A 27,089-nucleotide genomic window follows, 5' to 3' on the forward strand; every position below is an offset into this window, starting at 1 on the left:
CCTACCTTAACCTACTGATACAGTTGCGATCCCGTTTCTGTGTATAGTTTCTCGCTTCTTGTTGTTCAGTGGATATTTAGTGCTTGTCTCATCGTTATATAGGGCCTGTAGTTTTTTCTGTTCGATTTGCATGTTTGTCCCCATGCAACCAAGGCGTATGTTATAATCGATATTTTTATAATCCTGACTTTTGTTTCCGTCTTTATCTTGTTTTTTCTACCGATTTATGCGTATAGTCTTGGTTTCGCTTGTCTCATTTTTCGACGGTGTTTTTCACGCGTTCGTTGAAAGTGAGACCTTGATCCAACATAACGCAGTTAACTTTTATTTTCCATGCTTTGCACAATTCTTCTAAATCGTTTGCAGCGTTTTGGAGTCTTTTCGTGATGTTTTTCACCTTCAGGCACCTCGTTGCTTTTCCGGTATTCGTCCACATATAGCGCTGTCATGGTGTTCTCCGTTTTTGGGATGTCCGCCGTGTGTATGTTGAACAATTCCTTGCGGTACTCCCGCCTGCTACTCTCCGAACTCCGATTTCTCGTTTGCAACCTCAATCCGAAACCTGTCTTTAGAATTTTCATGAGCGGTTTAGTAGAACCTGCCTTTTTCATCCTGTAAAGCAAGCCCTCGTGCCACAATCGATCAAAGGCTTTTTTTACGTCTAGGAAGATTACCCCTGGGGATTCTTTCTGATTGAAACCTTGAATAGTATATTCTACTAGTCTCAAGATTTGCTGCTTGCGAATCCTATTGATCCTCTCGTCTAGGTATTCGTTGATGTTTTCTTCTATGATGTCTGAGAAATCTTTGTCTCTATCGGGATGTTCGTTCAGTGTTAACTGAAATTCCATGGTGTTTTTTAGCTCTTCTGCCTCTCCTTTTTCCGTGTAAACTATCCCGTTGCTTCCGTGTATTGGCGTCATTGTTTTATTTTCTTCTCTTAGGACTTTCGATATATGCCGGGTTTTTGTGGGTCTAGTTCGTTCATCTTTCTGCTCAATTCCTCGGTCCTATGTTCCTGTAATTTTTCCTGAATTTCCTGTTTCATTTCCTTGGCTCTCCTTTTTCGTTATGGGTTTTGTGTCCTTTGGGCTCTTCTAGCTATTCGATTTTTTCCCTAATCAAATTTTTCAGAGATCATCACTCATATTTTTAAATCTGCCGTATTTGCTTACTACGGTGGTTGTAATACTTCGTTCTCTCACTTCTGATAGTGCTTCTTCGAAGAAACAGACCTGCTCCTCTAGCTTTCCTTACTGCTTACTGATTCCGTAATCGGTCCTAACAGCTGTCCTGTTAGCGTTCTGAATTTCACCCAGTCGGGTTTTCTTGCGGTTAGGCACTGCCATGTCTCTCAACACAGCGATATCTATAACCTCAGGCTTTCTTCTTTGCGGTGGGTAGTGTGTCGGATTTACCGGTCCTATATCTGCTTCTTTCTTTGCTTTACCAGGGGACTTAGCATTCAGGTGCTCTTATGATTATGCTTTTTCCATATGGGAGTACCGCGTACAAGTCTTCTTCGTGTGTAGTTGTGTCGGGCTGTACGTATGCCGATTTTATTATAGTATAGCCATTTGTAGTTTTCATGACTACTATTGTCACCTCCATGCTAAGTAGTTCGTCCCTTGTGTTTATTCAATGTTGGAACAGCTCTTTTGTCACTAAGTTCGCAGTGCCGCTGGAGCGTCCGTTTATATCGTCGTCTCTATAAACATTGTAGCCGGCCTAGGAGAGTCTGTATGTGTCTCCTAGTAGTCTCGTTTCTTGGAGCGCAAAGATATCGAAATCTTCCTGTAAGATCACTTTCATGGAAATTAGAGACCTATGCCGTCACGCTGCTTATAATTATGTTAAATACTACTACTACTATTTGTAATTGAAATCTAGAAACTCACTTCATACTTACACGTATCAAGTGAGTGAATTGTAAAAACTCATTACAATATATTATGTGAAGTAGGTTGAATATTATTTGTAGGATTTCATAAAGAAAGACGAAGAGAGTGGGTGGACTGAAGGGTTTTAATTTAGAGAAATAAGTATTTATCTAACAATCTTGTTAATTGGCATCTTTATTTACCAAGTTCTAAGTGACTCATTCAATTATATCGTCAGGCTAAATGAAATGATACAGCACGGTGTTTTTATTTTTTTTTCTATTTTTGTTACAAGGTCTTTTTATTTATACGACGATCAAATAGATTGGATTTTTATAAAACAGGTCAAAGGGTTCATCAATGACAAAGTATATTTAAGGAAAAATAAATAAAAGTTCAGTGGGAAAATATTTTGTTAAGTTAATTTTAGTGTATATTTTAGAAGTAATATATTAGTAAAAAACAAACACAATAGTTATTTATACAATAAGTGAGTGAAGAAATACCTTTTTTCACGAGTAGGACGGTAATTCTAGTGAAAAAAAGTTACTTTACTCAAGAGTTTCATTCAAAAATTTACAATTGATACTTGACAACATTTAACGAGTTCAAAGAAATAACATCGTCTATAGTTGTATTAGTACTTATTGGATTGTTGGCAGGATCGTGAACATTTACAATGTTGCTTGAAGTCGAACTAGTTGTTCCCGTTAAAATTTTCTCTTCGGAATCTCTTTTGTTTGTTATTGAGTCGTCTACGTAAACCTCCGCAACTCCATTAATAGAGACGCAGAAGAGCGGCGGAATGTATGCCCAGTCTTCACTGGGATTACGTAAATTCAAATAGATTGCGATAAGCGAGGGAATCTTTGAAAAGGTATTGATATCTACAACATGGGTTTTGCATTTTCCATTTCTATACTGCAAGAAGAAATAATCTGTTTTGACATTTGTAGGTCGTTGGTTTTTATGTTTTTCAAAAATATTTTATTAAAGTTTAATCTATTGTCAGATATTTCACCAATAACAGTACATCGACGTTGGACATGAGTTTTTGTATCAGAGATAATTAAAACATTTCCGGTATTATTAATTTCGTTACACTTCCATTAAAATTTTCTACTTCTACCCTATGCATGAGATAATGATCGTCTGGAGCTTGCAGCAGAAACTTATTAATTTCTTCACGGGCAAATGTTTTAGATTTTTTGGACCTATTGCCAACTGATTTATTTTTCAAATATGCAATGGGTATTGAGTGTTTACTGATGCCTACGTCGTTATTTACCATTAGGGTGCCTTTCAGTTTTGAAGAAGTCGAACAAAGTGTTGAAGACTTCCACATTTTGGATTTAGTTTCAAAGTTAGCTAGTAACACTCTTTCTGTGAAGCTGTTCATGCCTTTTTTGTACGCCGCTCCATAAAAGAATTATATTCTTTTAAATACTGTTCCCTGGATTTTTCAGCGAGAAGATTCATAGTCGATGCAGTTAACCCATTCAACATCTTCTGGTGTGCAGTTTGAACTTTATATAATACTACACTCCTTTCAATTAGACAAAAATTGGATTTTCTTGAATGAATATCAAAAAATAAAGTGTGACATTTAATTTGAGAATCCAATTGAAATGAGGAAGAAAGCGTTCACAGCCCACTATTTTGATAAAACAATTTCATAATAGCGTTAAAAAATGACATGTTACGACATTTTTTTTAATTCAAAAGCGTGAAAAAATGAGCCAAGTAATTTTTTTCAAGCTCTTTGACCGATTTAGAAATTATATTCTTTATGAACGCAAATGAATGAAAAAAAAAACGGACATAGAAAAACATATTTTTATACATGGACGTTGTTTGAATTGAATTTTAAAGGATTTCTACAAAATCTTGACTGCTCTGGAATGCACTCAACCACTGACGTATAAAAACTTCCGGTAAACTATATTTAAGACACTCCTCATGTGGTGATATCCGTTTTTTTCCCAAAAAAATGAAATCTCCTGCTCAGATTTAAGATATTTCTGATAATGATCTACAATGATATTGGGGATAATACAGTTCTTATTTCGAATTTAGACTCAAAGTCGAATAAGTTACATAAATAAGTTTCTTCATCTCTAAAATTTTCCCGATGTCTAGTTTCTCAAGGTGAGCTCCTGTTCCAGAAACTATTCATCGTACGTTGCAGGAGAAAAAATTGTACAACAAATTTGCATGTTTCTATTTTGTAAAATAACTAGTAGTGTTGAGCCGACTCAATAAAATATTAAAAGGACCGTCAAGTATTATCGTTTCTACGTATCAACCATATTCAAAAGTTACTGGCATTCCTTCACTTCTAAATGATTTAATATGCAATTTAAGTAATTTTAATTTTTGTTTTTCCTACCGACAAGAAAGACCTACAACAAAAGACTACATGCTAAGAGCAAAAGTGATAGCAGATCCACATTAGACAAACCCTTAACTAACCTCAATCGACTAACCAAGAACATTGCAACATATTAGGCAGGTGTTTGGGTCTTCCATAATATATTCGAGAAGAATAAACCGCTCCATTATATGCAACGTATTGCTTCAATTGCTCCATACAGAGCCATTTTTGATCACTTGATTACTGAGTGGAAAATGGGCCCTAAATGATAAATCAAAGCGTAAATGTAGTGGCTAAATGCCACGCCAGAGACGTTTCTTTGCGTTTGGGAGTATAAGCGATTTTTTTTATTTTGTATGAAACGTACAAACAGTTAAGTTAGATCTTTAATATGAAACGGTACATCTAGTGAACCAATAATTGAATGAAAGGTATCTGGCAACTGTAAACAGAAAATGCTTTATTCTGGAACACGCTATATAAGACGAACCTTGAAAAAATTAATAAACCACCGACCACCTTTGTAATTATATCTTCTGTATTTCTCCATGGATTTTTATAAAATTGAGTATAATTTGGGAGAGAATGAATACCCAATAAAAGTATGACATCATTGATTTATTCCAGTTTTTACTAGCGATCGCTAGATGATGTTGTTATTCCTCAACATTTTTTGGATGAGATAGAGATTTTTTAGGTGAGATAATGGAGAAACCGCCTCTGAATATCTATTTTTTGATCGAAGAGAATAAGTATATCCCGAACTTTATTCTTAAATAAATTGAAAAACCGGTAGGCTCTCTAATATCATAGATTGTTGTATATGTACTATACCTTAACGTATATATAGACCCTTTGTTGAACGTAAGCATCAATTTTCCCTAAGTGAAAGCAGTGAAAATAAAGTGAATCTTCATAAAACGTGATCATAATATTTAATAATATAGGATAATTTACTCTACTATACTTTCCGAAAGACTATCGTTGTTATTTGGTTAGATAAGGTGGTTAATATCTGAATTTATAAGTAAGATATCTTTTCGGTTGTGAACCAAAGCAGAGCAGATAATTTTATCCAGGTTGAATTTAAAAAGCTTTAAATACGTATGCGGAATGATTGTTTTTTGACACACTTAAATATCCGGGTTGTGATAGAAGTTAGAAGCCACAAAAAAAATTAATAGAAATCTACAATAGTGGATGAAGATGGAGGTGGAGATATACGGAGTGTTCCGGGACTTGATGCAACAAATTCGGGAGGGAGTAGATAACGTGAAAATAATGTTGTGTCCTGAAATAGATATTCTCATACGACCCCTACTTTCTGAGTTATAAGCCTTTAAAGTTTCAAAATCAGAATGGATCAGAAATGTTTAATGGATGGTTACGTATTGCATTGTAGTGTTTTTTATCTTTTGAAAATACTTTCTTGGAGAATTAATGAACAAATAAATATACATATGTACTTACTACATACAATCGAAGACCATATTACTGGCATAAGGGAAAACTTGAAATAAAATTATATTATATTAGTTGTTATCTAACAGGCTACTGTCAGATAAGCTACTACATGTTGGAAGTTGAAAGTTTCAATATGGTAGAAGATGTATTGAAAAATTCTTAGAACTATAGAACCAAACAAAATTTCAATGTCAAAATATTTTATTACTCAATATATTCTCCTCTTAATTGGATACATTTTTCACAGCGAACCTACAACGTCTCTAAACCTTTAGAAAAAAATTTTTCTTCTTGTTCTGCAAACCAGAACTCTACAGCTTTTATTACCTCCTCATTGGAAGAAAATTTAGGACCTTTCAAACTTTTCTTCATTTGAGGAGATAGTGTAAAATCATCTTAATAGCATTTTTTCTAATAGTTGGATTGGTCTGGATTGTCCATCTGCATGGCCACCATGCTCCACTGATTTGAATACAATGGATTCATTTTTTTTGGGAATATCTTAAAAGCAAGCTTGGTATATACAACACCGGTAAATACAAGGAATGAAATGAAGGAAGGAATAAACTTCCATTGTGACGCTATACGACTGAATCTTGGAATACTCTTCCAAGTTCAAAGAAATATTCTCCGTAGAATCCGGAATTGAGTAGAAGTGCAAGGTGACCACCTTATTTTATGAGTTGTAGGCTAACCAACTAAATTTTTTTCTTATTTAAGTAACAAGGTGTTCGATAGTATGCAGTTTAGTTAGAAATGTTCGATTGTGTTTCAATACTTCCTGTAAGTATTTTAATTAAATAATTACAATCCATGATAATTTGCTTCAGAATATCGAAAGGTTTCTTTGACATGTACACCGATCTAGAAATCTAAATATCTTCTAAACCAAAATAATATCAAGTTAAACAAAGAGTACTCTTTCGTTAAAAAATCGATCAAAAAATTCATTTCTGCTATCTTTAGATTGCAGGTTGTCCCTGTAAAAGTTACGGATTGTTTACTACTGGGCGTGAGCCGCCCCTTGCCTTCAGATAATAGTGTAGATTTATTTATTCTGTCAAACATACAACATGTATATATGTAATTATCCATTAAAAATTCGTAATGTTCGAATATATATTTCAGAAAATATACGTAAATATATGATCTGATTCCGCAGCTTCAAAGGCCTTCAACTTTATAATTTTTTTGTGTCACTGCATTCATTTTACGTCATTTACTCACTCTCGAATTTTTTGCAGCAACCTATATATTTGATAAAAACATGAAAATTGAGAACATATGGAAAACGAATATTTAGATGATATCCTGTCAGAATAGAAAACACATCTTACAACATCTAGCCTTAAAAATCAGTTAATCTGATAAAGTTTTTCATGAGCTTTACTAAAGGATTTGAAGACTTTAATTTAGAAAGTTGTTGAGGCTGAATGAAGTTTTTTGCATGAAGGTTTGCTTGAATGTGTTTCAAAATAAAATGACGAAGGTTGTTTCATAAGAGAATTTCAGTCAAATGGCTATTATTCAGGTGATTTGTTGCCTCCGTTAACCTAAATAAATGTAGTAGATGTATCAATGTTATATCACCACCATCTCTTTGTTCCTTTATCTAAATATACAAAATCAACAGATAATTTATCATACCTTTGTTCTTAGTTAATAGTGTTACATGTTAGCTTAGATCATCTATCATTTTTTGAATCTATGCTTTCTCAAGTAAATGGTTATTAAAAAAAGTAGCGGTAGCAATTATTACAGAAAATTAGAAAATGATAAAATATTTTATACTCTTTGGGTGCAAAATTACACTCATAATCCCGGTTTTTAGTGATTATAGTTGGTCTTCTATTACCTTTATTTTCACAGAATGGAATTCTACGCGTAAAAATGTTTTATTTACTTTCAGAGAACGTATATGGGTATTTATGATGTACGATTTTTTGCATGTTAAAATAAATCATCGTTTTTACGCTGACGCTGGTTCTGTCTAGTTGAATACGCTAAAGGTGTATTTAATATAGTTTTGCACCCTCTTTTTTAATACACAAACAACTGTATAATGTACTAATATCGAGCATTTAATTGCTCTTTTCAAATTATATTAAAATAAAAATTCATGAATTGGTATAGTAGTTACAACTATCTTATCAACTCAGCTTTCCCACTAAATTTTACCAGTTATTTTACAAAGTAGAGTAACAAATATACGTAAAATGATCTGCCAATTACAAATATGCAAATTTTATTGTACTATCAATTACGTAAAACGATGATCAGTGTTATAATCAAATATATCAAAATAGTTTAGGGAATCCGAGATTAATTTGTTATAACTTTTATCACCGGAAGTTAAATGTTTTGTATTTAGATGCCATACTGCTTTTTTTCATAACATCAAGTATGAGAGTTGTGAGCAACTCATAAAATGTAGGTTTTTATATTGTAACAAATATTCGAGGATCATCTCAGAAGTACCTGGCATGATCTAGAGATGACGATAGTTGTTTCTAATTGTTTCTAATACCACTGTATTAGAAAGTGGACAATCTATACAGTATATGTTTCAAGCTTGAAGACGTCACGTTGTTGAGTATTTGTTTGGCAGCCATCAATAGTGAACGTTTTCAGTGAATTTGTAAAAGCTGAATTAGATATCTTCTGAGTGAGATTGCTCTTTCTTGATCAACAGTACTGGATGATTGTCGAGCTAATAGACATAGTAGGAATTTCAAAAACTGCAGTAAATCGCATATTAACTGAAAATTTTAACAGGAGAAAGTAGTGCGCATGATGGGTGTAACGGTTGCTCACAATGGAATAAAAAGAGCGTCGTGTTTGGCAATGTTTCACAGAAATAAAGCCGGATTTTAGCGCCGTTTTATAATTAGGGATGAAACGTGGGTTCATCACTTCACACCCGAAATGAAAGAACAATCACAACAATGAATTAAAAAGGGAGAACCGGCTCCAAAAAAGGCAATGACCGCTCATAGGGTCAAGCCGTCAATTTTTAGGGATACGCGTGGCATAATTTTCATTGAAAATTTTGAAGAAGAAAAAACTTTCAGCGGCGAGTATTACGTGAACTTATTGCAACGGTTGAGCGTAGAAATCAAACAAAAAAGACCGCATTTGGCTAAGAAAAAAGTGTTATTTCATCAAAACAATACACCAGCTCGAACATCCGTCATTGCAATGGCCAAAATTTTTTAATTGAAGTTTCAATTGCTACCTCATGCTCCCTATTTCCCACCAGATTTAACCCCCTCAGATTAATTTCTGTTTCCAGACTTAAAAAAATGGATCGATGGTCAAAGATTTTCCTACAAAGAAGATGTGATGTCAGCAGTTGAAGAAGGAGGAAACTAGTTCCATACTTATTGTTATTTAACGTTTTATCAGGCGATACCATGAGACTGGCGATGTTTGAGAAAACCATACTGGTCAGCTAGGAGGAAAGCTATACCGTCCACATGATGCCGATGTCTGCTCTCAAAATAAAAAACTCGAGCTTAACCTCCTTTAAGCCCTTAAAATACCAGAGGCAATCACCGTGTATGATTATTATGGGCTGACGAACCTTTGATCTTCATCTTGAAAACGACCTGGAACGTTTTGCCGCTGTCCAGTTACCATAGTTATGGTATGGGGCGAACATCTTCTTGAAGGATCTTGAATTACTGGACAGCTATTTGAATGCCGCCATTCATCGTGACACTATTCTACAGCCCAATGTATGTCCATATGCAGAACAGTCGGCCTGACTTCCAGTTTATGCATAAAAATGTTCGTCGATATACAACATACCTGGTGAACAATATTTGAGAAATGCACAAATCAATGTTTCACCATTGCCTTCGCAATGTCCCGATCTCAAACTCATCAAACATTGTTGGGATTCGTCGAGACGAAGACTTATGATTCAACAAAAAGCGTTACACACGAAACAACTGCTTTTAGATGATCGACAACCTCATTTTCAGTCTACCCGATGCCAGGAAGTATTAACTGCAAGAAGAGTCTATATAACATATTGAGATACCAATTTATGTCTAATATTTTTTATTTTTCATTTTCTGAATTTTTGTATCAATTCTCTTTTTTACGCTGAACCAAAGGTACCTCTTTCAATGAAACGGGTAACTCAACACCCTATTAACACAAACAAACTGCAATAAGCTAGTTTTATCCATAAGGTGTATCGCAATTTAAAATGGAAGTAGCGTGAATGTCTTGAAGGATATTATCAACAGCGAGGATCTAATTTTAAGTTATAATTACATTAGTTGTAACAAATGTATTATAGTAGTAAGAACCTAGAATTGTCATATAGATAAGACAAATAGTGAATGGTTTTCTAACTGCTGGAACAACAACAAACTGGATTATACTTTGAATAAGAAAAGGGTTGAATTTGATTAAAACAACAAAGACTCTGGATTTAGTTAATGTCCGAAATAAAGGATTTGATACCAAAATTGTTTTTATTTTCAAGAAATTAGATCCAAATACTATAAAAAATGACAAGATTTTGAGAAATAGATTCACTTCTGCTGATACAATAAGTTATAATTTATTATTCTAGTGAGTATTTTCCAGTTTTTACAAGCAATGTGGTCGAAATTTATGTATTTTAGTTACTAATTCAAAACTGAAACTAATGTACCTGAGCTAATATACGTTTTCGAGCTTTTATAACCATAAACTATACAGAAGAATAGAAAATGGTTTTAATTTGTCAAAATTACGACTGCTTCATCATTTTATTACTCTCTTATTGATAAAAATAGACTGATGTGGAGAGAGCATGGCTAATTTCAGACAGGTCATCAAAATTCAACACCAGCAGCATTCAAAAAAGGAGGTACTCAAGAAATCTCGACGTGAATTTTTGATTGAATCTAGCTACCAACTTTTATGTTTTGCTTCAAGCCACGTATAGAAAAATTGATATTAAATCATTATATGGTTTCTTATTAGTTACTTGTATCTACTTTTATATAATTTTATATCCAACTGTGATACAGATGTTCCTCTGTGTTGCGCATGATTCGAATTAAACATATACAAATCGTAGATGTAGATTTTCATCGGTATTATATTGAAAGACGTGAATACGCCATCCTAACCTGGATCAAAATAACTTTTCATAATCATGAACTCAATCTAGCCCTCAGCTTTCATACCAAATAACCTGTTCGTATTCTGACATTAGTTCAATCATTTCATATTGTTCCAATACAATATTTGTGTTGTACGCCTGTGATGAGTTATTTTTAACGTCATTTATAATTCAAAAGATCTGAATTTGTATCATTTCAATGATGATTGGAAACAACATTTGTTTTATGTGTGTCACATCTGTCAATTCTCTATATTTCATAGAAGCTCCAGGTGTGATTACTAAAATATTGGAAAATATCAACTACGTTTTCTTTTATTGTCTCTTACCCTTCTTGTATTCCAATAAAATGACGATTCAAGTTACTATCTAAAAAGCAAGCCTACAGTTTTTCAATTTAAGTTCATTTTATTATATATTTTGAAAATTTATGGTTAGAAAATATTGAATTATATTTGGAGTTGGAGTTTGGTATGTTTGGATAGACTAACGTGAACGTTACTAACATAACCAGTGATATACCTTAGTTTTAAAGAAGAATACAATAGTTTTCTTCAATTTACAGTTAACTTTTAGTTTTTGAAAATCCAGCAATTAGATGTGGTCGCAGAACTCGCAATGCTGCGAGTCAATGATACACAAGAGCAAGTCAAACTGATGAGCAACGCGAAGCCCGGAATGAAGTTGATCGAAATCGATAGAATCGAAATCAACAACATAGAAATGTTGCGTTTAACCCCTATCGAGCTGCATTCAATTATAATGTAGAAATCGAGTACAGTTCGCAGAAAATCGTTACCAATGAACGTTGTATGCCAATATGGCAAGGCATTTATGTTTAAATCGAGCGGTCAAGTCATATTGACGCCATTGGTACTACCACCAGTACCCTTACGTTCATTGGTATCCGGAAATGGGACAGATTATAAACATTTTTTGACTCATATTTATCAATACAATAATTGTTTTCAAATGACGTCATTTGATGCAACAAAAGTTATCCAAGAAAATCCCTTAACCCATAACTTTTGAAAAACTTGACCAATTTCCTCGCGGTTGATATCGTTCGAAAGGAATTGATCAAAATTAGATTTTGAATACAATTTGGACCGATGCGTACCGGTAGATTTTGAGAAATTTTTTTTTAATGTATTTTTTTGTAATAACTTCTAAACGGCTTGATTCCAAAACCAATTCGAATTCAATATTCATCGTTAAGACAGGAAAACGTCTGCTAGTTTTCCAATAATCCTGTTCAACAAATGGAATTCAATTATTTTAAACTGCAAATCCTGTGATTTATTGCTAAAATCAACTTATATTAGTATGATCGTCTATTTGATGGTGATTTATATCTTCATTTTCATTGACTTACAAGTTGTTTGATAATTCAACACATTTTTCGTTCTACTATATAAGATAAAAGAGGCAGAGTGCGCTTGCGTTGAATTAACGAGTCTGTGGTCACGTGAGCGGAATAGAATTGAAATCGCGAAGTTTTTAGCAAGCTACAATTACAGAAGCATGTCAACGCAACTATCAGATTGCTCCAAAGAGAATGACTAGTATTGATCAAATTTTTGTTACCATAGTACTGTAAAGGTGCTGAAACTCTCTGGAGACTTAAGCTACCATACGGTAGAATATTTTATCTCTGACAACAACATTCCTCAGCTCAAGAAATGATTACAGCATATAGGCGAGTTACCATAAATGAGGTTTCATCTTTTTTAAACATTGGTCACCGTTATGTCTGTAATTTTATCCTCAGAGAACTCAAATTCTTCTATTAAGAATGCTTACCGCAGCTTACAAAACATTTTAGCATCTGCTAATTTGCATAGGATCATTTGAGCGCAGCGCATTGTAATACCCGGATCTTGTAGAACGAGAAAAAAAGCCAGTGATTCGAAACAAACCATGTGGTATCTTCCCAACGGTTTTATTGTTGCATGACACTGCTCGTTCGCACTCCGACCATCACACCATGGAAATAATCAGCGGGCTGAGCAATCCAACCAATCGAAAACTTTTTGCCAAGAAAGCATATATTGTATATTGCTAGGGTTGAATACGAAAGTAATAGTTAAATAAACTTTGTTGTAAACTTATCTTAGTTAAGTATATTCATAGAACGACTTACCCTTGTACTATTATTACTTAATTCTGCTTGTCTGATATTATTATTATTACCTATATTTCCTTAGTTTCATGTATTCTTCTCTGATGTAGGTATAATCTTGTATATACATGTTAAGCTAGAAATATCGGGTCATTAAAAGCCGTTCCCATCCTCCCACATATCTAATATTAACATGACAGTCAGTCGAGAAAGACAAACGAATAGTCATATGTTATTATTCTATTATAAGAGATTCATCCTACTTTCTATGAATAAACTGGAATCAATCCATTCTCTCCATTGTTTCAGGATAAAAAAGGAGAATAATGATTTCACTGACAGCTGGTTAATCCATCAAGATGTCTCTTCTCTATTCAAGTGAATCGACCGCAGCACAATCGCTGTGTTTGAATAATTCGACCACAGAATGTCTTCCCTGCAACTTGTCAGATAATGTGGGTGTTTCTTTTTTTGGACGTATTCCAGAACTCAACGAAGATCCCAGAACTGAAGTCTTAAGGAGATACTCCTATGCATTCGCTTTACCGTCCATATGTTTCTTGGGAATCATCGGCAACATATTCAATCTTATTGTATTAACGAGAAGAAATATGAGAGGACCGGCATATATTTATATGAGAGGTTAGTGAATTCTTTTTCTCGATATATTATATTTAAATGTATGAGTCATATGGATAAATATTCAAAAATTAGATATTCACTTGACAATTCCAATTCTGAACTTTTGAAGCAATGTTATCTCTGACGTGAGTTTTCTTGCCCTGTAGTTTCATTTTCGCTTATTTAACAATCAGATATTAGTCGGATCTATGTCCTATCATCAAAATATAAAATGTTTTCTTTTTTGAGCACGCATTTGAAAACCACCGTAGAGCAGTCTGGAAACAGAAAATAATCCAAGGGGACTAAATCTGGCGATAAGGTGCATAAGGTAGCAAATGAAACTTTGATTCATTAATTTTGGCCGTTGCAAATACGGATATGTGGTGCATTGTCTTGATGTACACTTTCTTGTTAACCAAATGCCGCCGTTTTTATTCCATGCGCATCTCAAAAAACCGACGCCATAATCTTACCTGCTGATGGAACGATATCTGCCTTCTTGGAGCCGATTCTACCTTTTCGGTTCATTGTTTTGTTTCTGTTGTTTTGGATGTGAAATGATTGACCCATGTTTCATCCATGGTTATGGATGGTGAAAGAAATCGTTTCCACTTCCTTGAAACATTGCCGATGAAAACATCTTCACGACACTGATTTTGTTCCATCGTGAGCAAACGCGGCATCCATCTTGCCCACAGCTTCCTCATGGTCAAATTTTCAGTTAACATGAGATGTACCGCACTTTTTTAAATGCCTAATATGTCTGGTAGCTTGCGCACTTTCAGTAGATGATAATGCAGTACCGCTTTTTGAATTTTCTCCCACATTTTTGGAGGCGACCTCTGCGATGTTGGTCTTTGCAGGTCTTACGGCCTCGTTTAAACTCCGTTACCCAAGGAAGGGTACGAAGGAGCAGTTCACCCAGAGTGGAATCTAGTTCAACTTTCATATTAGTTGGGCTACCGCTTTTCAAATAAAAATATTGTATCACATAACGCTGACCAATATTTCCAAATTCACTGAAAGTGTTCACTATTGTTGCTGCTTAACAAATACTAAACAAAGTGGCATCTTTAATCTTGAAACATATGCTGTATAAACTGTGTACTTTCTAATACAGTGTCATTTTCCAAGTAACCACCGCCATTTCTAGGTCAGACCAACGTCCAACGTCTTCTATTCGTCCTTAGCTATTAATATAATACTTTTGCTCGAGAACGGTTCTGTAGAGAGTAGAGTTTTTTAAACATAAACATAAATTGAATATTCTACCATCAATTCATATTACTTCATTGTTTCATAATAATAACTTATACTTGATTGTGTGTTGTTTTCATAGTAATATATAATTTACAACAAATATTTTCAATAGTAATATAAATCAATGTTTACATTTTTAAATAAGACTAATAAACTAAATTGAAGAAAACAGCAAGATTAAAGCCTGTTCTGAGAAGAACTTTCGACTCGCAAAATAAAACCATAGCTATATTTTATTGTGCCTATATTTTATGGGGTCAGATTGTAAATAATGGTTGCAGCGGTTTAAAAAGATAACTGATTTTTTCAGTTGTATATTCATGTTACTATAAATGAAACTTCACAAGACATGTTATTATTTTTGTCCTTCATTTGTTTATATATTTCTGGAATTCTTGTTATTCAGTTTGGAGTGACGCAAATTGCGACTGTGAAAATAAATGTCCCTGTTCCGTTTTTTATATAGACCCAACCGACTCTGGTCACTACGAATCGGAAAAGATTAAATTCGACAGAGTTATATTAGCAGAATAAGATAGAATTCGTTGAGACGTTGACCAGAAATTGGTTCACAATTTTTATCGTGTTGTTTTATAAATCTTATGTTTGTAGTTAGTATACAGGACAGTTGTGTAAACCAAGCGGTTTCTTGACAGCACTTGTTTAATATAATTGGTTTATATAGCCTTTCTTTATTTTTACAATAATTATCGTGGGAATTAATTCTTATTTTCTAATACGTTTTTATTAGTTTTACCTATATGCTTGTATTTTTGAAACAGATTTCTAACGGCTACAAACCTGAACACAATACGGGTTTCTCGCGTTGGCTGCGTCTTCAACAAAAGTATTATCACTCAGCTCTAGTTAAGAATTAGGCAGCACAACTCTGGGATTTCGCGACGTATTTGTTGTTACGCACTCCCTTGATGAACACTTAGTCTAAATGTAGTCCATCTTTTAAGATATTGTAAACGTATGTAATCTTAGCAGGTTCTCAATGGTTTTTAAAGTCAAAGGGTTTATAGATCATAAGTGTGATGATGCCGTATTGAATGAAATACAGTATAAAACAGTGAGAAACACGCTTTTAGAGTTAGTTATATTAAAAAGTGAAACATAAATTTAATAAAAATGCTTTTAGAAATAAACAGACTAAAAAGTGAATAATAATTCTTGTTATAAGAGTGAAATTACTGATTATAAAATTAATTTCACTATTATAAAAACGTGTGGTGTTTTCTATGACTTTTTTAATACCTGCTTCTAGTTCGAATGATTTTGTCGATTACTGGAAATTATTCACTGAGTAGAACTTCTCTTACCATTTTTCCTTTTCTTCTCCATTTTTTTGATGTTTGAAATGGTAGGATGGACGATACTGTTTCGTGGTGGGTAATTGCCGCACGATGACTTTACTGGTGAAGGTTTTAGCGGATAACCAATAAATCTGGGCTCTATTCCTATGCTTATTACTCATTAAGTTGGTCTTCCCTTTCGCTTTTTCTATATTTTCCCATTCACCTCACTTAAAATGGTGAAATTTAAATTTAGCAGTCGATGTTACTAGTTATAATTTTTTCTAGTTTCATGTATGTATATATGTGTGTATGTGAATATTGGAGTATCATATACAGATTCCTTCACGATGAGCTATGTATATGGGTAAGTACTGTGACTAGTTTTCTGAAAATTTGCTTACATGGGTTTTCCGAAATAATAAGTTCACCAAAATTTTTGAATAGAATGCTATGGATTTTATTAAATTTTTGAAATCTACGCAAAATATCAATACAATTTTATATGAGGCTTTTATTTCTCAACAAAATGCCAGTTACTATCTGTATAAAGAGATGCTGAATATAAATAAGATATTTAAATGGATAAAAAATATGAAATACAATTCTGCAGATCATTTTTTCCGTCTGTAATAGAAATGGAGCTATTTTAAATTAATTGATAGAGATTGTTGAGCAAAAAATAGTGATTTTCGATAAAAATATAATGTAAGTAGATAAACTTCCTACCAAAATAACAAGATTCTGTGCTATTAAAATAAAATCCACATTATCGAATATGGGTGAACTCTAATATTTCTATTATAGATAGAGATTTATTGTGAGATACACCCTTTCCGCTGAATATTCTAGGTTATAATTTTAAGGTATAATATGTAATTTCCAATCATTCGAATCGGAACACGCAACTCATTTGATAAAAGTAACATTAGCAGATTATTATAATACACATAATACAACTTAACCCAAACAATGTGGTCTTGTTTGAATTTTGTTGGAACTGTAATTTGTGCAGTTGAATTTCGATGTTCATGTTTACATTCTTTTCTTCACTTTGATTCGTTGTTAGTTGGTGACTGAATCCGAAACCTCGTTAAAAGATTTTGATTTGTGTTTTGATATAGTTGAGCACCTCGAATCCTTCTTATACTTAGAACATTTGATCAAATGAATATATTTTCTATTCCTACCTTTATTAAAGAAGCATGTTTTAGAAACAATAATTAATTCGAATAAGTACTGTACTTTCCACGTGGAAATGAATATTACGTGCACAAATACATTTGATATTAAACTTGAATAGGTACACATTTTATGATCATGAAAATCTTATCCTCACAAGAAAATAACATTCACCCCATTGATAACTTCTTCCAGGTCCACATTACAATATTTAATTTTCAGAATTAGTGAATCATTTAAGAGTATAGATAAACAACACTACACAAAATCCCATGGAATTCTCAAATAAAACCGGTTACTAAATCGAATAATACTGAGAAAATCATGAACGTGAATAGGATATTATATATACTCGTAATTCGGAATGTCATTATTGTCATTAGTACAAAATTACGAATGGGGTTGAGGGTTCAGAACTCGAAATAAAACTTTTTAGATTGCCCACGTTTCGATCCTTTATTTGATCTTTGATTGATGTATTATTGAGTTCGATGCATGGTAAAGATAGCTCTTTAGATTGCCACCGGGATATTGGAAGGACCCTTTTTGGGTCTTGTTTCAAAAAATAGAATTTAAAAAAACAAACCTGAGAATATAACGAACGAAAATATTATATGATACTAGCTGACCCGACAAGCGTTGTTCTGCCATATAAATTATATGTACGAAATATTTTTCTAATTCAATAAAAATAACTAACTTACTATATGTGTATAGGGATGTACTTCTAATCGAAAGCGTTTTATAGACAATGGAAGTATGCTTTATTTAGGTTAATAAAGTACTTTTTTTCAAAGTATTAAATATATTTCAAGTTAAAATTCTTCATAGCTTTCTAGACAAAAAAAAAATTATTCATATTTTTACTAATCAATTGGACGAGAATATGCCACTTATAGTTGTCCAATAACCACCTTGAAATGAGCCTAATATTCAACATCAAGCTCATACTGGAATGAAATGGTAGTCGAAGAAATAAATCTGATGTAAATGTTCGAAGAACTTGTTCGCATTGTTAGTCAATTCCTCTACGTCTGTTTACAATGAATCTACGCGTTTCTCTTTGTTCTAACTGTCTCTGTTGATTTCGTTTCATCTCGTGCCTCTTGTACTTATAACCTGTAGATAAACCAAATTAAAATATTTATTTGTGAGAAACAGCGACTCAATACTGTGTTCGTTTGCTTATTATTTGACTTACCTTTCACAATAATAGAACACGTATATTTATTAAGCACGTACACGTTTCTGTTTTGTTTTAAAACTATTTGCAAAAAATGTTAAGTACAATATGTACAGGTACGATAATGTCCGTTGTTAGCGGTAGCTCACAACACGTGTTTATTTACATAAGAGTAAAAACTGTCTTTTCAGTTATTAATAAATAATTATTGCACTGGAACTTAATGATAAATTTACGATTAGAATAAAATTAACATGGGATAAAACTTAAAATGATAAGTATAATAGTCACTGGTACGATCGATACAAAAGGAAATTGAAGTTATAAATAAGAATTTATCGTACTATAATTATTATATTCAATTGCCATCGTGCAATCCTATTGCAGATCTGTGGTTAAAATGAAATAAAAAAATCGCGATAGAAAAATAGGGGTTGATCGAAGATTTAAGGTTGTGTGTATTTTTTAATGTTGTATCATAAAAAAATAAACATGATAACTCCTATCTGAAAAATAAAAAAAAATTTAGGGGTGGACTACTCTTAACATTTAGGGGGATAAAAAATAGAAGTTGCTCGATTCTCAGACCTACTTAATATGCACACAAAATTTCATGAGAATCGATCTAGCCGTTTCGGAGATTATACATAATTTGGAATGTCATTCTTGATGTTATTGTCGTTAGTATGAAATTACGAATGGTGTCATGGGTTGAGAATACTAAATAAAACTATTTAAGATTTTTCTAAATTGCCCTCGTTTTTATCTTTTATTTGATCTTTAACAAGGCTGAAAATATAAGGTACATTATAACACTTGTTTATAATCCTCAACATTTGAAATATTATGTACATTATGTTTTCAGCCTTGATAAAGAACAAATAATAGATTGAAACGTAGTTAATTGGAAAACTTTTTTTTTTTTCAAAACCTCAACCCACAACACCATTTATAAATCGAAAAATTTTGTACTTGTAATAGAGTTTCCTGTTCACAGTCAGTAGTTAGTTGTGAGCTGTGCAAGTGTGCGGTGTACTAAAGATCAAATTATTCTCAAATAAAAGTTTAGTGAATAATAAAGTATGTGGCAACCGCAGCTTCAAGATCAATGATCAATGAGTCGATTTGCAGATTCTTTAAACGTCCTATTAAGCCTAACACAATAGAGGCCAAACAGACGGTTCTTAAGATACTTTGTAGTCTTGGAATGTCCAGACCTCCAGGACCTCCAGGAAACAATGTTTTTGGCAATTACTTCTTAGACTACAATCAACTTCAATATGCGAAACAATTTTGAACAAAAAATGATGTCATATGTTCAAGGTATTCTTGCAGAATTGAAAAGGAGACATATCCTTATGTTATGTTCAGTACGAACACTGGTAAGATGTTTGAAAAAACATGGATTTACATATAAAACAGTAAATAGAAGGTGAAAAGTAATAGAAAATAGTCATATAATAAAGTGGGAAAACGAATATATAACAAAAATTCGGGAGTATCGTGATGAAGGAATATAAATCTATTATTGGATGAAACGTGGTGTGACAGCCACGATACTTTACATACAATCAAGACAAATAATAATTATAAATTTAAAGCGAAACCGCCCCTTTCCAGAGGTAAACACATATGCATTCTACTTTGCGATACCAGCACTACATGCAAACCGTATAATTGTGTTAGAGAACGCCTCGTATCATTCGAAACAAACTTATTATTCTTCCAAAGCAGACATACAGGATTTTCTACTTGAACAAGATTTATATTTCGAAGCGCATTATACAAAGAAGTAACTCATGGAGGTTTTAGAAATAAAAATAATTCCCATTGAATATATTGTTGTTGAAAAAGCCAAAAAGAATGGTCTGTTTTAAGATTACATACGTACTACGTGCTTTAAATCCAATCCAATTAATATTACCTCAATTTAAAAGATAGACAAACACTAAAAACACTTCTCATACGAAGTGGTGGAATTGATAATGATAGAATGTTTAATCAAGTGTAAAGAGTTGAAAATCCAAGAATCAAATTTGTAAAAACATGAATATATATACAGTGTGTCTATTTAAGTTAAGTTAAGATGAAGAAAAGTTATTCTTGATAAAAAGTTCTGCATGGTTCAAAATTTAAAATGCAGACATCAAGTATCAATTTTTTTAAGCAGTATACGAGGTTTTTCAAAAAATTTGAATTATGTGCAAGAGTAAAGTATTTTTTTTTTATTTTTCACAATTCAGAAAATGTTATAGCGTAAAGTTATTTTGAATTAGAAGTTATATTCAAATATGCAATTACACACATTATGAAAATTCAGGTTTTCTGATTATTTACTAATCATTCCGTATTAATTATTCTGACTGGATAAAATTTAACGCATTCTAGGATGCCCTGACATGAAATATGTGACAGTGAATGTCAGAGTAAGTTGTTGTTTATAACATTACAATAAAACTGGAAAATTCACTAAATCGTGTAGAGAAAATAGAACTGTTAATTATTGGAGACAATTACAAAACACATAGAGAGGCCGCAAATATTTTTAATAATAGACATCCGCATAGAAATATTAGGTATTCAACATTTACAAAAATTTTAAATGAATTTAAGGCTAGTGGAAGTGTAGAAAATAAATTTAAGAATAAACGCCGAAAACGGATTGCGGATACTGAATTGTGAAAGTGATGCTTTCTGTCGTAGACCCAAAAATGTTATTATCATGCACACAAACCGCAATTTGTTCACACGTTACTACCAAGGGATTACGATATTCATTTTGAATTCTGCGCTCTGATCCAAGGATATTGTCGCTGGTGGTCTAACAGTCATCCAAACTTTGTAATAAAAACTGGGAAACAATATTCTTTTAAAACGAACTTATGGTGTGGTGTGTACAAAAAAATTTTGGACCTTTTTTTTCGACATTCCTTAAATTCCGCAGAATACTTACACTAATTAGAAAATCAAGTAAGTAACTTCCATCCATAGTACATTGAACTTTAAAGTACTCCTCTTCCAATATGTTTGATGGGAAGGTAATTCATAGGTATTCAGATATTTTTTGGCTTCCTAGGTCTGCTGATTTGACTTCCATTGACTTTATTTATGAGGTTACTTAAATCAACAGGTTTATCAACGAGGACCATTTGATGATTTAGACCATTTGGACAGGATTATTTCTGAAGAATGCCAAAAAATTACTCCAAATATTATACGGAAAGTAATACAAGAGTTTGACAAGACAACAATTAAATATTTACAAAAAGAAATAGGATATGTCTAAGCTGTAGTACTTTGAATTTAAATTTAATTATGTTTGTTTCTGTTTAATAAATATTGAAAGGCTGTCATATTTTTAACAGGTAAGAGAGATAAATTGTATCCAGCCAGAATAATTAATACGGAATGATTAGTAAATAATCACAAAACCCGAATTTTCATAATAAATGACTGTAATTACATATTTGAATATAACTTTCAATTCAAAACAAATTTACTACATAACATTTTTCTGAATTGTGAAAAATAAAGATACTTTACTCTTGCACAAATTTTTGAGAAACATTTTTTGACAAACCTCGTATACTGCTTTAAAAAATTGATATCTGATGGCTGCATTTTAACTTTTGGACCATGTAGTACTTTTTGTAAACACACTGTATATATTATTATGAAGTTATAAATTATAAATAAATAATTTTATAACAGAAAAGACCAAAAAATAGCCTTAACAAATTTATCTGTCAACGATTTTGTGTCTTTATGAGTAACTTATACTGAAAAAGTTCTATCTAACTTTTAATGTAGTTTTCAAGTTAGAAATAAAACCTTGAAGCAACAAATTCATCTTTGTATCCAATGTTACTGAAAAGATATCCGCTTGTTATAAAATTCTTGATTATGGATTCCTTATCTATGTTAAGTAAAGCCGATTATGATTTTACAGAGTGAGAGGATCTGTGATAACATTTTCACTATTTGATGACTAGCATTATAGAATATAATGAAGTTTTTCCATGTTCAATTAAGAAAACTGCTGATTACTTTTTCTGTCAATTGAAATATTTTAGGCTCATAATCAAATTTGAATTTAGAATCTAGTAACAACAATCTTCGCTCATCGCTTACACTATCAAAATTGAGATTACTGATCCGTTCAAGGTACTTTGAACAGATGTAGACTGATAATTTATATTCATTACATAATGCGCAAATTGAGTAGTACATAATTTCATACCTGTCATTTTGTTCGTATAAGAGATTTTTTGAAAAATACCAGAATGTTTCTGAAAACTTATTTATCGAAACGTGTGTCTGACAATATCATGGTGAGTGCTGGTGTAGTGGCAGTGTGAACAATATGTTCAGTTTGAAATTACCAACAGCTCCAGAAATTCCAACAATATAAAAATCGGATTCAATTCATTCAACTAACATAAGGTGAACTGTTCAGTTATTATGCCTCTTGAGATTAAGTGTTAATCTGAAAATTTTTTTGTGCTGGTGTAGTGGCAGTGTGAACAATATGTTCAGTTTGAAATTACCAACAGCTCCAGAAATTCCAACAATATAAAAATCGAATTCAATTCATTCAACTAACATAAGGTGAACTGTTCAGTTATTATGCCTCTTGAGATTAAGTGTTAATCTGAAAATTTTTTTGTGCTGGTGTAGTGGCAGTGTGAACAATATGTTCAGTTTGAAATTACCAACAGCTCCAGAAATTCCAACAATATAAAAATCGAATTCAATTCATTCAACTAACATAAGGTGAACTGTTCAGTTATTATGCCTCTTGAGATTAAGTGTTAATCTGAAAATTTTTTGTAATCGTATAAACTTGGCATACACATAACAGGAAACAAAGAAGAACGGATCTTATTTCAAATGATCGAATATTTAAACAAAGATACTCATAAATAACGTTGTTTTGTAAACTCAAAATTAAAAATAAATAGTCATTGGATACCTTTTAGAAGTTGAATTAGTCATGAACAAAATCGTATATTTTTAGATATTTTAGGATAAATTGATGTAAATATTAGTAAACAATTGAACAAAGAACCAATGGAAAATTTGTTACTAGCCATAGTTATTCATTCCTGTACGAAAATTCATGTGAAGATTTTCAATATCTTGACTCTTACTTTATTCTATGTTAGTTTATAAGTCTTTCTGTGGCAATTATACCACAAATAGCCATCTCTATCGTTTGGTATCTGATCTTTGTGTATCGGAGGGATACAGGAATCGTAAATTTTTTTGACAGTTTTTGCACAGCAGAGCATTTTCCTTATAAGTTTTTAACATATTCCACACAAAATTGATCCGTGTTGTCTATTTTTTGCTCATTGGAAAGCATTGTTTTTTTTCATGTTTCTTTTTTTGTTTTATAAATAAATCTGTATAAGGGTTTAAACTTGGATTTTTATACAACCTTATTTTCATAAAGAATGATTTTAATATGAAAACTCACCAGTAAAAGTGAAGCTACATCTTAAAAATCCAAATAAGATGAACTGTTGATACCAATATTCACAATCAGCGGCTCGATTATTTCATCAGCAATATTTATTTCGCAATGATATTGTGAAGATCTCTTCTCCGTCATTCCATGATTTGCGGCAATTTCATTTATTTCATATTTTATAAATTTCTCTTTCTGGAGAGAACACAAAAAAAAACAGTTCCTCACAGAACCGGGATCTAGCTTTGAACTTAGCCAATTCTGTAAATCTTTTACCAATCACATGGTTGTGGGCATCGTTTTTTAAAATCTCGAATGATAACTATTAATACTATACAGTTCTGAGGAAAAATATCATTTGTTTGAACCATTCTTTAAAAACAGCAGCGACCCTTTCCTGTTGAAAGATTTGAACCAGTAGATAAATCTCTAGAATAACCTTGTTTTCGAAATTTAACAGTTTCCTCTTGCTAAAATTTATTTGGTGTATGTCCCTTAATCCATTTTTAATTTGAATAAAATATAAGTCTTTTTTTCGTTTCTTTTATAGTCTTAGTTAATTAGTCTCATACTACAATATCGCTTCTTTCTATTGAAATGGACTATTTCTTTTGAAAGTTTTCATAGTGTTCTCGACTGAGTTCACGGTAATCCTTATCATTTCGAACCGTGACAAGAACTATTTTCAAAAGAAAAACCCATGTACGTCTGTACCCAAGTCTTCCTTCCAAATAGTTTTTTTTTAAATTTTGGTTTTACTGGAACTTCACGTGCTGTTTGAAACTTTCCACATTTTTCGTCTTTAATAACTCTGTAAATCGTGGATTTCCCAATACCAAGAGTACCACTAAAAAGTCATAAACTTTTTAACATGAATGTTTGTTTGTTGATGATTTGAGACAATTAAATAATACTGTATTTTCATTAACTATTAAATGATCGATTTGTTGGCATTTATGCAACCCTTCCAAAATTTCCATTTTTCTTCTACTGCCTTGCACCTACAGGGCGTTGGCGATTATAATATGGTCAGACATCTATTTATAGCGGCATGAAAGTCCAGTGTTTTAAATTGCGTAGCTATGACTTTTGTTTGCCGATCTTTTCTTGTATGATCAATTGGAGTATTGTATCTTTCTCCATTATGGGACTAGAATTCACAAAAGTTTCCACACAGCACCTTGCAATTTGCAGCTAAACTGAATCATTTACATAACTTAAATCTCCTTACTAAATAAAAAAACTTAAAATCGTGAAATTTGGCAGGAAGAGATTCTTGGAATTGAGAATAAACAAAATTTTTAACTTTTATCGGCAAATAAGTACTTATTGATCTTATAATACGGCCATTTAATCTTACATAGGGGTTTTGACCAGTTCAAAAACTTATATTAGCTTAGGTATACTCGTATCTATGAAAATTCTAGGAAATATTTAGATTTATCAGTAATAATATTTAAAATGTTCGTACGAAGTTTTTGATTAGTAAGTATTAGTAAGATTGTGCCAACTTCCAGGAGTTATCAGGCATATTAAACTGAAATTTGAAAAAAACTCTATTGAATTTATATCATTCATATTCAATTTTATTTAAATATGCAAGTTCGTAACATTCTCATATATATATTATTTTCTAAGGAACATGTTTGAAAGTGAAAACTTAAGCTCAATAGTTTACCCTAGCTGTGCGTGAGTAGAAAAATTTTCAAAGTATAATCATATCAGAATATTATAAATATATGGGGCTTGAATCCGAATGTTTCCATGTACCGAAAATGTAACTGACTAATTTCATTTCCAATTTGTTCATAGCTATAGATTTGGAGATCTCATAATAATACGAGGGGGTAGCCAAAAATAACCGGAATTATTTTTTAAATATATTTACAAGACAACCTTATCCCCTTCAAAATACTCTCCATTACAAGTGAAACATTTATCTCAGCGGTGCTTTCACTGTTCGAAACATTGTTTGAACTCATCTTTAGAGATGGCTGCAAGCTCCTATCCCGTTCTTTTCTTGATGTCTTCAATGTTTTCAAATCACCGTCCTTTCATGCCCTTTTTATGCGTGGAAACAAGAAAAAGTCAGGGGCGCAGGGCAGCGGAACCATGTTATTTTTAAATAAAAACTGGATAACACTGATGTGCAGGTGCGTTGTCATGGTGGAAGAACCAGTCACCTGTTTGCTGAACCGAGCTTCAAAATATTCCACTCATTTCAGACAGTTGATCTAATTGTCTGTCGACGGTCTGTGTGCACAAGCTCTCGAATTCTTTCAACATTTTCAACGATTCGAGCAGTTGATGGACGTCCAGAGCGAGGTTTGTCATCAATAGACATGTCGCCATTTTTAGATCGAGAAAACCCCTCATACACTTGTGTTCTCCCCATGGCATCAATGGCCAACATTAACATAGTTTCAGCAGTGTTTTTACCAAAAAGAAAACAAAATTTCACAGCGGCACGTTGTTCACTTAAATTTGCCATCATAAAAAAACGAAGCAGCAGTGAAACAGCACTAGCAAAAACGGTCACTAGTGACGAACAGAACGTGGCAACTGAACTCGCGACGAGTTGTGCTAGATAGGCCCTAGCAGTAGAAATCCGTACTACAAAAGCTCCACCCGTGGCAATGCTAATCCGGTTACTTTTGGGTACCGCCTCGTATAAATGAACAATTATAATATAAATCAAATAATATATCACTGTTCAACGATGTTACATTATACTGAATTTATGTTTTGAAGAGAAGAACACGATATTAGGAAATAAGTTTACATTCAAGCCAGAAGTTCTATAATGAATAATCTCTAAAGAGACCTCTTGTGATCTCTTAATCAAAAGTTCCAATTCCCTTCTATTAATTTTAGAAATTCATCAAAATCTGAAACTAAACTTGATTTTCCATAAATTACAATTTTGATCACTTCAAATACCCTCACTTAATTATAAAGTCCATCCACGTGTGAAACTCCAAGCACACAGAAATAATTAGTTGCAAATTGACATGATAGAACTAGCTTAGATATCTGTTGAGTGATTATATACACAATCTAGAATGTTATTAAAAATTATAATAAAATCCCTCTCACTCATCATCGTT

At 32.5% G+C, this 27,089-nt stretch overlaps 1 protein-coding gene across 4 annotated transcripts in view; it reads left to right on the forward strand.

The window, feature by feature from the left end:
* LOC130903859 (probable G-protein coupled receptor B0563.6) overlaps positions 1-27,089 on the forward strand; it is a 233,756-nt gene that overhangs the window by 123,557 nt on the left and 83,110 nt on the right. For all 4 annotated transcript variants that reach the window (XM_057816209.1, XM_057816207.1, XM_057816206.1 and 1 more), the window contains one exon: positions 13,275-13,607. In XM_057816209.1, coding sequence (XP_057672192.1) covers positions 13,325-13,607 — 283 coding nt within the window. In that variant the 5' untranslated portion in view covers positions 13,275-13,324. The remainder of the gene's footprint in view (positions 1-13,274; positions 13,608-27,089) is intronic.

The sequence above is a fragment of the Diorhabda carinulata genome, chromosome 2 (assembly GCF_026250575.1).
Source record: "Diorhabda carinulata isolate Delta chromosome 2, icDioCari1.1, whole genome shotgun sequence".
Lineage (NCBI taxonomy): Eukaryota > Metazoa > Arthropoda > Insecta > Coleoptera > Chrysomelidae > Diorhabda > Diorhabda carinulata.